Source organism: Antechinus flavipes, chromosome 3, assembly GCF_016432865.1.
Source record: "Antechinus flavipes isolate AdamAnt ecotype Samford, QLD, Australia chromosome 3, AdamAnt_v2, whole genome shotgun sequence".
NCBI lineage: Eukaryota > Metazoa > Chordata > Mammalia > Dasyuromorphia > Dasyuridae > Antechinus > Antechinus flavipes.
Window position 1 is genome coordinate 184,432,467 of NC_067400.1, and position 17,000 is coordinate 184,449,466.

At 30.9% G+C, this 17,000-nt stretch overlaps 1 protein-coding gene across 1 annotated transcript in view; it reads left to right on the forward strand.

The window, feature by feature from the left end:
* Positions 1-17,000, forward strand: part of ROBO2 (roundabout guidance receptor 2) — a 636,650-nt gene that overhangs the window by 330,367 nt on the left and 289,283 nt on the right. Inside the window, exons 3-4 of the mRNA XM_051990556.1 lie at positions 9,882-10,039; positions 11,888-12,008. Of these exons, the coding sequence (XP_051846516.1) occupies positions 9,882-10,039; positions 11,888-12,008 (279 nt within the window). The remainder of the gene's footprint in view (positions 1-9,881; positions 10,040-11,887; positions 12,009-17,000) is intronic.

Consider the following 17,000-nt stretch of genomic DNA (forward strand, 5'->3'; position numbering starts at 1 on the left):
CAATGCCATTACTCTGTCTGTATTCCAAGGAAATCATAAAGAAAGGAAAAGAGACCCACATGTACAAAAATGTTTATAACATCTCTTTTTTGCAGTAGCAAAGAACTGGAAAATGATTAGATGCCCATCAACTGGGGAATGCCTTATAAATTATTGTATACAAAATAATGGAATATTATTGTTCTATAAAAATTATGAACAAACTGATTTTAGAAAGACCTGGAAAAATTTACATGAACTGATGCTGAGCAAAGATTGCAGAACCACAGGAATACATTATAAAGAATAACAGGGAGAATCTGTGATGATAAAAGTTGTTCTCAGTTGTTCAGAAATTCAAAGCAATTTCAATAGACTTTGAACAGAAAATACCATTTGCATCCAGAAAAAGAACTATTGAGATTGAATGTAAATCAACACATTCAATTCGTTTTTCTGTTTTTTTTTAACTCTTCCACTGTTTTTTTCTTTTGTTCTCATTTTCCTTTCCCAATGTAATTCATGAAGCAACATCAATTAAAAATAAAAATAAATTAAAAATAAACTTGACTACAAAAAGAAATGGCATGTAAGAACATGAAAAAAATACATCCTGTAGGCCTGTGAAGGGATGCAAAAGATATGATAAAGAAGAAATTTCTCCATTTCTCAAGGCTTAAGAAAAAAAATGATCAAACATTTATGAGACTGCTACTCCTATATACTTGCCATGTTTCATTTTTCATATTTATTGGACTTTATTACACATATTATGGTTCAAAACACATGAAAGTTCATCTGTTCTAACTCATACCTGAATAGGTATTCCTTCTGGAACATCCCTGACAATTGATCATCCAGCTTTTGCTTGACAATGACGAAGGAATTAATTAACATTATTTGAAAAGTTCTGACAGCATTAAGTATTTGGAGTTTTTTACTTTTATATTAAGCCTAAATCTACCTCTCTAAAACTTCTGCCCTGGTGAATATTCCAAATTCTCTTCTATGTGCTGGAATGTAACAAGTTTCTTTTGTCTGTGAAAGCCCGTCATATATTTTTATTCCTCTTGCCACACATCTAATGAAAAATTAGACCTTCCAAAAGGCTAATCCAGGATCATTGTTTTGGGAGCTCTCCTCTGGATACACTTTAATTTATTAAAATCTTTCCTAAAATATTCACTCTAAACAGTATTTTGTTGCCCCAGTTCAAGAATGATAGTGACAGTGTGCTATTATTTCCCCTTGGTCTGTCTTAAAATGCAGCCTAAAATTTCATTAATTTTCTTAGCTTCCAGATTGTGCTGGTGGCACAGAACTGGGAAATCACTAAAACCCTTAGACCTAATATCTTCTTTTTTTTCTGCCTCATACTTCTGATGTTTTTTCCATCTTTATTGTGACAAAAGAGGACAAGCTTATGATTTTAATTGACTTTAAAAACAGATTAAGCACAAATTGTCATATATGGCTGGGAGATATTGGGAGGAAGAGTCAGAAACAGCAACAACAGTGGTCACTTATTACTGAAGACTTGTGCATATCTTGACCTTCTTATTACCAACTGTCTTCTGTTTACCTAAACACAATAAAACTTGATAGATATATCTTTGCAGCAAACTTTGCCTTTCAATAGATCATGACACTGTAAGAGAGACTATGTGCTAGTGACAGAGGTGATATGTATTACAGAGTGCTAAAAAAAATCATAGACATATCATCTCCAAACTAAATATTCACACTTAATAAGAGTGGTAACCCCAAGTCAAAATGAACTTCAGAAAAGGTGATGACAACAGTTTAGAGCCTCTTCAAGTCTGAACAGTTCATTGCTAACATGGAAGGCAACCTGAGCTAACATATAATTGGCAACAGTGGAACAGAAAAGGAGTGGACTGCTTTCAGTGATTTGGCATATAGCATCACATTCATTCATTCCAGGAGTCCTCAAACTACGGCCCGCGGACCAGATGCAACAGCTTAGGATGTTCTTCCCCCTCACCCAGGGCTATGAAGTTTCTTTACTTAAAGGCCCACAAAACAAAGTTTTTGTTTTTACTATAGTCCAGCCCTCCAACAGTCTGAGGGACAGTGAACTGGCCCCCTATTTAAAAAGTTTGAGGACCCCTGAATTATTTTTTAACTTAATATAATCATCTATTTTGTGATCAATAATATCTCTAGTTCTTTTTTGCTCATAGATTCCTTCCTTCTCCACAGATCTGAGAGGTAAACTATCCTATGTTCTTCTAATTTGTTTGTAATATCATTCTTTATTTTGAGATCATGAACCCATTTAGACTTTATCTTGGTATGTAATGTTAGGTGTGGGTCAATGTCTAGTTTCTGTTACACTAGTTTCCAATTTTCCCATCAGTTTATGTCAAATAGTGAATTCTTATTCCAAAAGCAAGAGTCCTTGAGTTTGTCAAAAACTAGATTTCTATGGTCATTTACTATTTTTGTCCTATGAACCTATCCTATTCCACTGATTAACTTCTTGGCCAATACCAAATGGATTTGATGACTGTTGCTTTATAATATAGTTTTAGATCTGGTACAGCCAGGCTGTAGCTTTTTCCCCAATAATTCTCTAGAAATTCTTGACCTTTTGTTCTTCCAGATGATTTTTTTTTTAGGTCACAAAATAATTTCTAGGGAGTTTGATTGGTGTAGCACTAAATAAATAGATCAGTTTAGGTAGTATTGTCATCATTATTATTTTTTACTCAACCTATCCGAGAGCACATGATACAAACATCCAGTTGTTTAGATATGACTTTGTTTGTGTGGAAAGTGTTTTGTAATTTTGCTTATATAGTTCCTGACTTTTCCTTGGCAGATAGATTCCCAAATGTTTTATAGTATCGACAGGTATTTTAAATGGAATTTCTCTTTGTTTCTCTTGCGGTTGGATTTTGTTAGTGTGTATAGAAATGCTGAGGGTTTATGTGGATTTATTTTGCCTGCAACTTTGATAATGTTGTGGATTATTCCTAATAGTTTTTTTAATTGATTCTCTAAGTATACCATCATATCATCTGCAAAGAGTGATAATTTGGCTTCCTCATTACCTACTCTAATTCCTTTAATCTTTTTTTTCTTCTCTTATTGCCAAAGCTAGTATTTCTAATACAATATTGAATAGTAAAGGTGATAGTGGGCAACTTTGTTTCACCTCTGATCTTGTTATCCCCATTACATATGACACTTGCGGATGATTTTAAATAGATGCTACTGACTATTTTTTAGGAAAAGTCCATATACTCTCTAGTGTTTTTAATAGGAATGGATGTTGGATTTTATGAAATGCTTTTTATGTATCGATTGAGATAATTATATAGTTTTTCTTAATTTGGTTATTGATATAGACAATTATGCTAACAGTTTTTCCTAATATTGAACTAGGCATGCATTCCTGATATAAATCCTACTTAGTCATTATGTATTATCCTGGGGTTGATGTTCTATAATCTTTTGCTAATATTTTATTTAAGATATTTGCATCAATATTCATTAGGAAGATTGATTTATAATTTTCTTACTCTGTTTTCATCCTACCTGGTTTAGGTATCAGTACCATGTCTGTGTCATACTTTGTCATATTGGAGGTAGATGTTCTCTAAATGTTTGGTGGAATTCACATGTAAATTTGTCTGGCCCTAAAGATTTTTTCTTAGAGAATTGATTAATGATTCTTTTTCTAACATGGGACTATTGAAGTAATTTATTTTCTTTTCTATTAATCAGGGCAATCTTTACTTTTGTAGGTATCCCTATATTTCATTTAGGTTATCAAATTTATTGGCATAAAGTTGGGCATAATAACTCCTAATTATTGTTCTAATTTCCTCTTCATTGGTGGAAAATTATCCCTTTTCATTTTTGAGACTAACAACTTGATTTTCTTCTTTCCTTTTTCTAATCAAATTAATTAAAGGTTTATCTATTTTTTGGTTTTTTTCATAAAATTCATTCTTAGTTTTATTTATTAATTCAATTGTTTTTTAACTTTTGATTTTATTAATCTCTCCTTTTATTTTTAAAATTTCAAGATTGATATTTGATTGGGGATTTTTAATTTGCTCTTTATCTAGCTTTTGTAGTTGCAAGCCCAATTCATTGATTTTCTCTTTCTCTATTTTATGCAAGTAAGTATCTAGAGACATAAAATTTCCCCTTATTACTGCTTTGGCAGCATTCTACAAATTTTGGTATGTTGTCCCATTGTTGTCATTTTCTTGGATCTAATTATTAATTGTGTCTAGGATTTGCTGTTTTACCCATTCCTTCTTTAGGATGAGATAGTTTCCAATAACTTTTTGTTCTATTTTCCCCTGGCCTTTTATTGAATGTAATTTTTATAGCATCGTAATCTGAAAAAATAGATTTACTATTTCTGAGTTTCTGCAATTGATTTTGAGGTTCTAATATATTGCCAATTTTTGTACAGGTTCCATGAACTACTGAGAAGAAAGAGTACTCCGTTCTGTCTCCATTCAATTTTCTCCAAAGATCTATCATATCTAACTTTTCTAGTATTCTATTTACCTCTTTAACTTCTTTCTTATTTATTTTGTAATTTAATTTTTCTAGTTATGAGAAAGCATATTTGAGATCTTACACTATTGTAGTTTTATTGTCAAATAGACAACTTCTTGCAGTTCTCTTAACTTCTCCTTTAGGAATTCCCATGCTATACCATTTGGTGCATGTATGTTAAGTATTTATGTTGTTTCATTATCTATGGTACCCTTTAGCAAGATACAGTTTCCTTCCTTATCTTTTTTAATTAGATCAATTTTTGCTTTTGTTTGATCTGAGATCAGGATGGCGACCCCTTCTTTTTTAACTTCAGCATAATAGATTCTGCTCCAGCCTTTTACCTTTACTCTGTATGTATCACTCTGCTTTAAATGTGTTTCTTGTAAACATATTGTAGGATTCTGGCTTTTATTTCAGTCTGCTAACTGCTTTCGCTTTAGAGGCGAGTTCATCCCATTCACATTTATAGTTAACCCCAAATTACACTTTTTTCTTTCCTTTTCCCCTTTCCCTCTTCCCTAGTATTTTACTTATGAGCACCACTTGCTTCAAGCAGTACTTCCTCTTTAGAGTCCCTCCCCATTTCTTATAGCTTTCCCCTACTATTTCTGTTTTTCCTACCCTTTTGGCCTATCCTTTCCCTTTTCCTCTTTCGCCTCCCATTTTTTTCTATAATGTGAGAGAAGTTTTTCTGTGAAACCATATATGTTTAATATTTTTTTTCTTTGAGCCAAATCTGGTAAGTGTTAAGATTCACACAATATTCACCCCCCTCCCTTCTTTTCCTCAATTATAGTAGCTTTTCTTTGCTTCTTTCTGATATGTAATTTCCCTCATTTCACCTCCACTTTCCCCCTTTTCTAGTATAATCCCCTTTCCACCTCTAACTTCTTTTAAAAATCATTACAGTGAAATTAAATTTTGCATTCACTCTCTATGTATATGCATATCAGAATTACAGTTCATAAGAATTCTTTTCTTTTCACCTTTTCATACTCTCTTGAGTTCTATATTTGGAAGTTAAATTTTTTGTTTAGCTATGTCTTTTCATCAGAAATAAATGGAATTCACCTTTTTCTGTTTTCTTCCCTGAAAGAAAATTCTCAGTTTAATGGGATAGTTTGTTTTTGGCTGCATTCCAAGTTCCTTTGCTTTTCAGAATATTGTATCACAGGCATTATGATTCTTTAAGGTGGAAGTTGCTAGGTCCTGAGTAATCCTTATTGTGGCTCCTTGGTATTTGAACTGTTTTTTTTTTTTTCTGGCTGCTTTTAATATTTTTTCCTTGGTCCAATAGTTTTGAAATTTAGCCAAGGCATTCCTTGAAGTTTTAATTTTGGGGTATCTTTTAGGAGATGTTTTGTGAATTCTTTAAATGGCATTTGATTTTGTGACATCCTAGCAGTTCTCTTTGATGATTTCCTAAAAAATAGTGTCTACACTCTTTTTTTTTTTATCATAGTTTTCAGGAAGTTCTATATGTTTGTCATAGGTCAAGATTAAAAACATTCAAACAACTGTTTTTATCATAAAAGATTAAGGGAATCATGAATATGATTGAAAATATGCTTCTTTTGTGTTATTTCTATAAAGATTTTTCTATATTGTTTTTATATTCTATATTATTCTATAAAAGATCATTCTAATTCCTTTTATTTAATATATATTAGTCCTTCCCAGTAATGGGACCCTATTTAATGATATTCATTTGGGAGAAACTGTGAAAGAAAAGACAACATACAATGAGAAAACTGATCACAGCCTTTTGGTCCCAGTGACTCATTTTCTTTCATTTTGTTTTGCTTTATTCGTGACAAAACAGAATATTCTGAATATGAATACAAGCTCATAGAACAAGAAGGGTGCATTTAGTTCTATCATTATTTCATCTATGCACTGACACATAAAATGCCACAGGAAATATCCTGTGCATTACAATTGACTTATTCTTTTATCCTCATTTTAAAATTAATACATAGAGGTTTCCTGACATAGTTTATTCAGTACATAATAATGTGGGTTTTTAAAATAATGTAAAAGCATATGTTTCAATGCCTGGAGGAACTGTGTAAATTACGTAGTTCAACAAACCCATTTTATACATGCAAAAATGTGATAATTAATCCTCTAAGTCACTGCCCAAAAATGGCATTGGACTGAGTAAGAATAGTTCAATTAAAATCCAAATATTCTTTTAATTCAAATCTTTTAGCTCAATCTGCTGTATTTTCCTTGCTTTTTATACCTGGAATTAAATGTGTGTTATAAATGAATTTTAGATAAAAAACATTAAATTTAACTTATAATGAAATAATAAATTTATATGAAATTCACAAAAACACTTTGAAAATAATAAAAGTGATAATGCAAAGATGAGCATTTAATAGTGCTCAGCTGTGTCTTCTAGATGAATTTCAAGTTTATCCTTACCTAGCTGCCATCAGCAACCATTTATAAATGCTTATTATAGCCAGAGTGCCACACTAGCTATGAATGGTATCAAGATAAGAAAAAATCAATTGGCCTCTATCCTCAAGGCATTTGCAGGCTAACAGGACCATTCAGTGTGTGTATGTATGTATGTGTGTGTGTGTGTGTGTGTGTGTGTGTGCATGGGCACGTATTTTTGATGTGCCTAATCAAAGATCTTTTATATCTGCTAGAAATATGTCCTTTTTCAGGAACTTCAAGATGTTGATTGTGGTGAACAATTTGTTATCTACTACTAGTGACTGTTTGAGGAACATGAGAGGATCAGATGAATGAATAAATGAATGAATGCTAAAACTTTTATTAACATATGTTAATATGCCAAGCATGGTGCCAAATGATAGATATACAAGTAAAAGCAAACAAGAAATTCCCTGCCCTCAAAGAGTTTTAAGACACCCAATTTGAGATAGTTAAGAAAGTAGAGGACTGGGGACAAGGAAGGAAGAACAACTATAGCAGCATCTTTTCTAAATGACTGAAAAATTACTTAAAGTCCTCATTCTAGAGAACATAAAGCAAAACCTAACCTATTTATGCTCAAGGCAGTAATACAGTCTTAGGTTCTGGTGGGGTATAAAATTACAGAGACAAGACATAAAAAGTATTGAAGAAGTTCAAACTTAGTTTACCTGTCATATTCATGGCTGGCATCTTAGTTTGACATATAAGTTTGGTTAGTGTAAGAATATTTTTATATTAACATTTCCTAGAATCTTTTATTATTATAGCAATTTTAAATTAATGTTTTTAATTTGTCTATCTAAATGTATTTATTTGGGGTTTTGGTTTTCTAGATATTCTGAAATAAAGAGAATGATATGAAGAGATAAATAAAAGTAAATCTATAAAACTCATGCAAGTAACAGATTACTTTATACATTATAAATTATAAAAATGGTTGAATTATTATCTGTCATCTACTTCAAGGACAACTGGTCTGTAAGCATGAAATTATTATGGAGGTTGGGTTTCTTGGTTTAATTTGCAAATGGGAATCATTTTTTTCTGTAATTGTCACAAACATATGTTCTGTTGCTAAATGATAGCAACTCATGCCTTCCACCTTATTAGACTGCTATAGTTTTCTATGTTATTTGTTTTTATCTTTGTTTCCTAAGTCAAAGGATACTATTTTAAACAGTAATTTGTATTGTTGTGTTCTATATTGGATTATACATGAGAATGGTATGCATTAATTATTAGTAGCTTTTGATTTGCTTTTTGGCATTTTTGGCCTTTTTTTTTTTTGGCATTTGGCTAAAAAATTCTAAAGTTGGCTTCCATTTGTCAGATGTGCTATTTTGGAATAATTTGGGTCTTTGCCAAAATATTATTTATTGCCAATCTCAGCTATTGCAGGAGTACTCATCACCCTTTAAGCATGTTTTTATACTTTTTTGTTTATAGCATTGTATAAATAGGCAGCTGTTTGGATATTAGAATACAAATTAATTACCAAAACCTTAAGAATTTACCTGATAGAAGGTAACACATTATAACTCCTAGACATGCATACTTTTCACATGTAAGTGTACTCAATTCCTCAGTTCATCCAGAAGTGAATTTTTATGCATATAAGTCATATATTCTTTTCTAGAAGTTGAGAGGACAGAAAATAAGTATTTTTGAGTATTAAAACTTTAAGATATTTTATTCGTAGCAAAAGAAGTAGATTAATTTTATAATAGATTTATACAATGCAAAAGACCAATTTGAGCTGAAATTTTCTTGATTGTTTCTTCAGTGGGAAACCAGTTCTAATTATTCAAATGGTTATGACTTTATTAAGGTAGAAAACTGTTAAAAGATATGTAGCAAAAGGCAAGAAGGAGAAAGCTCTAAAATTCTCAGTTGTCTTGCTATAGATGAATATTCATTTATTGGGAGAATATCAATTAATTAACCCAGAGATTTATATCAATGAATGGGGCTTATAGTGGTTGAACATGATTATTGGACTCTAAAGGTCTAATTTTTTTTTTACCTAATTTACAGGAGTGTAATTTACTTTCTAAACTAGCTCTTTGTTAAGTTTTGGTTTTTATCTATCATGGATGCCTCTCTCCTTTCTTTATTCATTGGAATATCAAATTTGTCAAGTCACAAGAATATTAACAAATGAGGAAAACAGGTTATGGCATTAGAAATATCAGCTTGATTACCTTTCAAAACTGTTCACTTCAAATTTTAGATTCCTTTTAAAAATTACTACTTGTCTAATAAAATCCAGTAAGGTATGAAGAATTTCTCCAGAAGCAAAAAACAAAAATAAAACACACACACACACACACACACACACACACACACACACACAAAACAACTACAACAAGAACAACAAAAATTCCTGAAATGATATAGGTGACATTTGGAGAGTCAGGCATGCTAGCGTTTCAGAAGTTATAACTGAGGTCCAATTCTCCTTAATGAAAACAAATATCAGCCTGACAAAACTGCTATAAAGGATAACCTTCCATGATATCTCATGCTATCCAGATGTCACATAGCAAGTAGAATTACAAAATGGATGAAAATAAAAACCTATGTATGCCAATGCTAACATGTTAAAATGATAAAATTTCTCTATCTTAAGAAATTTAATGAAAATACCACATATCACATCTATATTCGTGTCATAAGAAAGAATCCTCATAGAAACCTCTTGCTTTTTGCCTCCACTCTTATCTCTAAAACATCCTTAAGTTGCTTTCCAGAGTTTTTTCCTCCTAATGTTAACAACTTAATTATTTGCCAACAATAATCACCTGGAAGATTTTACTGAAAGTAAATGAACATTTTGCTTATATTTCAAAATATGTAATCACTTCCACTGAGATTTTTTTAAAGTCATTTTCTTTTCTCAGTATTAAGAGATGACTTCCGGCAAAATCCCACCGATGTTGTTGTTGCAGCTGGAGAGCCTGCTATCTTAGAGTGCCAGCCTCCTCGAGGACATCCAGAGCCCACCATCTATTGGAAGAAAGACAAAGTTCGAATTGATGACAGGGAAGAGAGAATAAATGTGAGTCAAACTGAAATAACAGTTTACAGCCAATGTATATCAAAATTTTATAACGATAATTGTTTTATGCCCAAACTTACTTCTAACAAATTAATAACCTTTTATTATCTGTATAAAATGAACATAACTCTCCCTTTTAAATTTTCAATGGCAAATTGTTCAAAACTAATAAAATGTAAGAAATGTTTAAAAAGTATGTGAATTGAAAAAAATCATTAGAAAATTTTTTGTTTTAGTCTGGAGCTGTTCTTTTGAAAGAGTAGGGAGAATTTCAACTGAAAATTTTACTCTCTAATACAGATTAACAACTCATCTTTACAGTTGTAATGCATTACAAGGCCACTGAGACCTACACACAGTCACACAGCTTATATGTAGCAAAGACAATATTCATACCCAGGTCTTCTTTATTTCAAAATTGGCCTTTTCTCTATTAAATATACTATACCTTAATGATGTTACATTTATCATAAAGATAATTTTAATCATTTTTCTTAAATTTATTTTACCACATAAATTTTTGTGGCATTTTTATGAGAATATATTAAAATATAATATTTCAAAAATCTTTTTTAACTGCTTGGCTATTTTACTATTTTTGTCTGAGTTTTTTTTTTTTTAATGCATGAGAAAAATCCATATTAGTAAAGTGGTTGACCAGACCCAAAACATTTGTTTTATTGAACTGGCTCACCTGAAGATTTTCTGAAAACAATGTCATATGAAGCACTATTTAATATAATCCTCTTTCTTTAATATAGAATTTCACCTAATTTAACCACTCCCGTTGACTGAATTTTGAGATAAATGTAAGCAGTCAGCCATTTTACTGGGCCCATCTATAACTGTCTTTCATTTTTTAATAATTGGATTTTTCTCATACATATGCTAATATCATATGACCAAATCAGATTCAGGAAGCATAAAGATAATAAAACTTATTATTCCTATCTACATTGATGGAATTTTTATTGCTAAAGGAAGTTTGGTTTCCAATAAGTGTGGAATATAGAGTAAAAACAGTTCTTGATCATATATTGCTTATTAAAATATTCATCGATAATATTTCCTAGGAAATTATAGAATATGTATATCAGTATAGAGAAGATACTTTATGGCTTCTAGAGAATATGAGTAATTGCAAAAATTGATAGTAAAATTGAAGAATGGCTAGATGGCTAGGCAGAGAACTTTTCTAAGACACTTGAAGACAAATGAAAGATACACTTGGTAATGTTTTCCTTTGGTGTAATTCTAATGAATATTTTGAATTATTCCTGATTCATATGGAGACTAGGCACTGAAAGCTAGGATATCTCTGTTTCCCTACATATTTTATTAGGAGATCTACCCCACGGATCTTTATATAAAGGATCCTCTTGTTAAAACTAAGACTCAGGCCTCTCAAGAGTTCTCTGCCATTTTTAGTATATGCCTGATGCCTCCATATTTGGTCTCTAAATGGCCATTCTCATCCAGCAGGAGAGCTATGGAGCCTGAATGAATCAAAACAGTGTCTCACTTTTTTTTTTTTTTTTGGTTATTATTTGTTTGCTTTTTTTCCTTTCTTATATTTTTATTTGATTTTTCTTGCACAGCATGACAAATATGGAAATATGTTTAGAAAAATTGCATGTGTTTAACCTATATTGAGTTGTTTGCTGCCTGAAGAAGGAGAAAAAAAAGGGAGGCAAATTTGGAACATACAACATTGCAAAGATGAATGTTGAAAACTATCTTAGCATTTATTTAGAAAAATAAAAAGCTATTAAGTATGCTGCTAACGATTTGATTATGATTCAAGTATTTAACATATTTCTTTAAACTTGGATATTTTATTCAAAACAGATCCGTGGTGGGAAACTGATGATTTCAAACACTAGAAAGAGTGATGCAGGCATGTATACCTGTGTTGGTACAAACATGGTGGGAGAACGAGACAGTGATCCAGCAGAAGTGACCGTCTTTGGTAAAAAATCTCTTAAAATTATTTTTTTGTTATAGATTATAAATATTTAATCTATTAAAAACTATGGTTAGTTTGCAAATTAAAAGAAAATATCATGGATTTTATGCAATTTGAATGGCAAGTAAATTAACAAATTAGTATAATTATCCTGTTTTTTAATGTCCCTTGTGTTTCATATTTAATCTTAAATGCCTGATCAAAAGAACTTGAAACTTTAATAACCTGCATTATATTCTGTAAAATGTGCATTTATCATTTTTGGCCTATATGTTTATAACATATTTGAGAGAGCAGTTTTATTGGGTAGAAAGATTAGAGACAAACTAATCAATTCAATCTCAGCCTGTGTAATTGTGAACAAATCACACAATCTCCCTTGTGATCATTTTCTTCATTTCTGAAATGAAGGAGTTTATCTGTCAGGCTCCTACTTGTAATGAAATTTTATGATTTTATGCTCAGATTTTGTGTTTTTTTTGTTGATCATATTCTTTTAAATTTTGCATCAAGTACAGGAGAAATATAGGGATGAAAAATCTAAGGAAATTGCATATTGTTTATCTTTAGGAAAACAAAAAGATAAGGCATTTTCTTTTCATATTTAATTTAAATACAATATGAAGTTCTTACAACTATTTAGTTTTTCATATGCTGTAGTTAAATAGAAATTTACTTGTGTTCACAAAATACATTTTGACTTTTAAATTGTGAGGGCTTAATTAATTGATCAAAAACCAGACAATGATTCCTGTTTATGATTAGGAATCTGTGACTAATAACAAATCAAACAATTTTGAATTTTCCTAATTGAGTCTTGGGTAATGTGTAGTAATTCTATTTCAGCTTTTATTGAGGGATCATCATATGTAGAGATTAGAATTTAGGACCCAAAGTTCAGAATTCAGGTAACAGTTTCAAAGAGGCTAATTTAGAATTTATGTCAAGAAAAATAGGAAATGGAATGCTTAAAAAGGTCATCTACTTTGTCATCTTTCTGTCCCTACAGGTCTTCACAAACGCTAGATCAGCATTTGTTGGATATGTTTTAGTAGGTTGTGTGTGTGTGTGTGTGTGTGTGTGTGTGTGTGAATAAGTTGAACTCAGTTGCTTTGAGGTCTCTTCCAACTCACAGATTGTGCAATGATATTATTGTGACAGGGAGAGGAAGGGAAAGTTAGCTTTTGAAAGAGGGGAAATGTGGAGAAATGGAAGTAAAATGTTAGGGAGAAGAGAGAGAATTAAAGTGATTTGGAAAACTGAGAATATTTCCTCATAGTGGAAGTCAGTACCAAGAAATCTTGTTCAAGTCTCAGGGTGAATATATACATGAAGAAAAGCAACTTAACTATATAACAATTCTCATAGCACAGATAATGCATCTGTAACCTTCATAAATTTTAATTTTTCTGCTTCAAAATAATGATCATGGTTTTCAATAAAAGACATAAAAAGTACTTACTTCCTGATGAGACTACAAGATTTGCCACTGTGTGATTATAGAAGCCATATAGATACCTAAAGAAGCACAATCCCTGTTCCAAGGAATTGTGACATTGCTTGACTTAAGGATAGTACAGAAATCCTTAAAAGTTGTTTTATTATTCTTGACATATACATACAGAGGGTTAAGTTTATGAATATATAGAAGACACCAAGCACTTCTTTTCAGTCACTTTGAAAACTGAGTAATATCTGGTAATACTCCCTTTAAATATTTATCAGTTTGGGGTCCAAAATGTCAAAACACTGGGATAAAAAAAAAACTTAAAAGAAAATGAATAGTAAAAATATAGCTAATCAAAATCTATGTGTAATTTCCATCCTTGAGAGCTCTGAGATGTATTAATTTAGCTTTAAAATTCTTTAGTCAGCTATAATATCCTAAAAATAGTTTTTTTTAAAAGGACTAAAAATAGTCTTTAGTCTATAATTAGTAAAGTATAGCTTCTACTTCTATATAAAATTAGTGGTCAATAAAAGCTGACTTTGTGAGGCTGTATATTACATATCTTCTATTTAGAAGAATTTTCTACTTAGTATTATTCTAATGTCTTTAGGAATGCTACAATGTAGAAGTATCATTCAGTGCTAAAATGTAAATAAAAGAATGGGAATAATATTGCCACCAGTAAAACACTGAAGTGATTTAATATAATGTTATAATAGAATAAGAACTATAAGAAATGTAATTGAATTGGAATAACTTTCCTGTATATTCTTTTATAACACCATTAAAGAAATGCTTGGCCATAATTTTTTATTCCTGACATACAGAGGTAATGTAGACATATTCTACAATATCCCATTCATAGTTCCAACCCTCTTCGTATTTTCTCCTATAAGATTTCCCTTGAATGATTTCACTTGTTTTCATGGGTTTAATTATCATCTCTATTAAGACAAGTCATACATACATGCACACATGTATGTGTGTTTGTACATAAATAAATATAGACACATACAGATGCTCACATACACATACAGATGCTCACATACACATACACACAAATACACAATGTTTCTGTGGATCACTAATTTTATATCATGAACTCTCATCTATGAATTTCTGATAGATATATCAAACTCAATATCTCCAAAAAGAAATTGATTGTCTTTTCCTCCAAATCCTGAGACTACCAGCATGCCTAGGTTCATGATCTCAGTTTCATCCTCCACTCTTCACTCTCACCCTCCCATATATCTAATCAATTAATATATATTGTTGTTTCTACCTTTGCAATATTTTGTATACATCTCATTCCTATAGTCACACAGCTAAGCAACTTAGTTCATGCTCTAAACAACTTTGACCTTTATTGCAGCAACAGAATTCTGATTCATCTTTCTGCTTCTAGTTCTTCCTCACTCCAATGTATTCTTTACTCAAATGATGACAAAAGGATTTTCTTATAATGCATATTTGCATCATCTCCTAATCAGGGAATACAATGGCTTGCTATTATCTCCAGCACAAATTATCCTTCTTGTTTCTAATCTTAGACTTTCTTATTCTCCATACATCATAGGTTTGGCAGTACCAGATGTTAAACTATATTATAAAGCTATGATTCAACTACTTATATCTCCTTGTTCCTTGTGCATATCACTCCTTGTTTCCATCTCTTGGCAGTGATTTTCCTCTTTGTCTTGAAATCTCATCTCTCCTGTGCTTAGACCTTTCTAGTTCCATCAGTTGCTGGTGCCTTCCCCTATGAAAATACTTCCTATTAATTTTGTATATAACTTTTATGTGTCTACAGATTTCCATGTTTTCTTCCCTACTTAAATATGAGAGCTTTGAGGAAGAGGACTGTTTTTATCTTTCTTGGTATCCCCAGCATTTATCATAATTTTTGCATAGTGTTGATTTGTAAATGCTTAATAATTTTTAATTGGTTGCATATTTATGGAACTGATTTTAAAAGTTCTATAATGCTCATAGTGTAATAATTATTCATATTACAAATAATTATTCAAATAACAAATTTTATATAAATGAAAGCTATCAGTATTTACAGTTGCATCTTTCAATTTGACACCACTAAAAATGTTCCTTGACAATTATATTCATGGAAGATTACATCCATGTGTGTGATCACATATCCCTCTTTTAGGTCTTAGGTGATATTAATAATCAAAAGAGCCTCAAATAAAGTTATTTCTTCTATCTTATCAAGGAATTTTTTATCACCTTAACATATTGTATATATGAAGACTTATTATAAGGGAGCTTTTCATATCAAATATGTTCTTTAAAATCAGTTTATGAAACTACTGTATGTTTATTGGGATTTTATCTTTTCTGTACTATATTACATTATTCAAAACATGTATTGCACTATTTGTAGCATAAATGTAAAACTATTTGTAAACTTTTTTTTTCATGAATTATTTTCTTGATGTTCATTATTGTCCCCCTAATATAAATTGTGAAAATGATAAAGGTAGGCTTGTGGGTTGATAGTTTTTAACATTTCTTGTTCCCCTTTTTCAATTATAACAGTATCAAAAATTCCCCTTCCTCATGCATTATACTATTAAGCGTTCAAACATTCATTGTTATTGATGGGGGAAAATTGGCTATAAAATTTTGAAATATCATTTGCTATTTTCACTTTTCTGATGTCTTTCTTCAAGGTTCATTCTTAAATTATTTTTCATTATTTGGCTTACTTGAGCTTCATGCCATGGTTTCTTCAAACCTTGCTATTTATTGCACATCATATGCCAACTAAAATTTCTCACCATAATGTCAAGTGATATGGCTAACAATTTTTTTTCATTCTTCTCTGCAATATTTTTTTCCTAAAGAATTGTAAACTTACTCTAAAATAGTGTTGCATAAGAATTCTGTTTCTTCCCATTTGACAAGGCGATCTTGCATTGAGAGGTTTTCAAGATTCTTTTGGCACCTTTGTTGTGGCGATTACTTTATATTCAATTGATGATCCTTGGGAATTTTAAATATTCTAAGCTTGTATCATTTACCAGTTGTGTATATTTGGGTATAACTAGTTCATCTATTCTCTATCCTATCCCTTATTCCAAATCCTTTGTTCCTTTCTCCCATTGTTAACTATATCTTAAAACTTAAATTTTATTGCTTATGTCTGCTCCAGTTCACATATTACTGAATAGAATTGAAGTACAATTGAATCCACTAAAAATTTATATTATCTCACCTTACTGCATCAGGGAAGTCCTTTACCCCTCCCTAATTGATTTTCAACATACTCTACAAAGAGGTAATTCCAAACCTTGTGTTTCACTGGAATGGCTTTTGAGAACATAATTTAAAAAATCATGACAATTGAAAAAAAATTTAAATCAGCAAACATTTATTAAATATATGCTATGTGTCAGGAATTATGTTAAGAGCTGGGTATAAAAAGAATGACAAAAAAGCAATTAAAACTAAAATAGCTCATCCCTTAGGAAGCGATTTTCAGAGAGCTCACACTCTAATAGAGGAAATAATATGCAAATATCCAT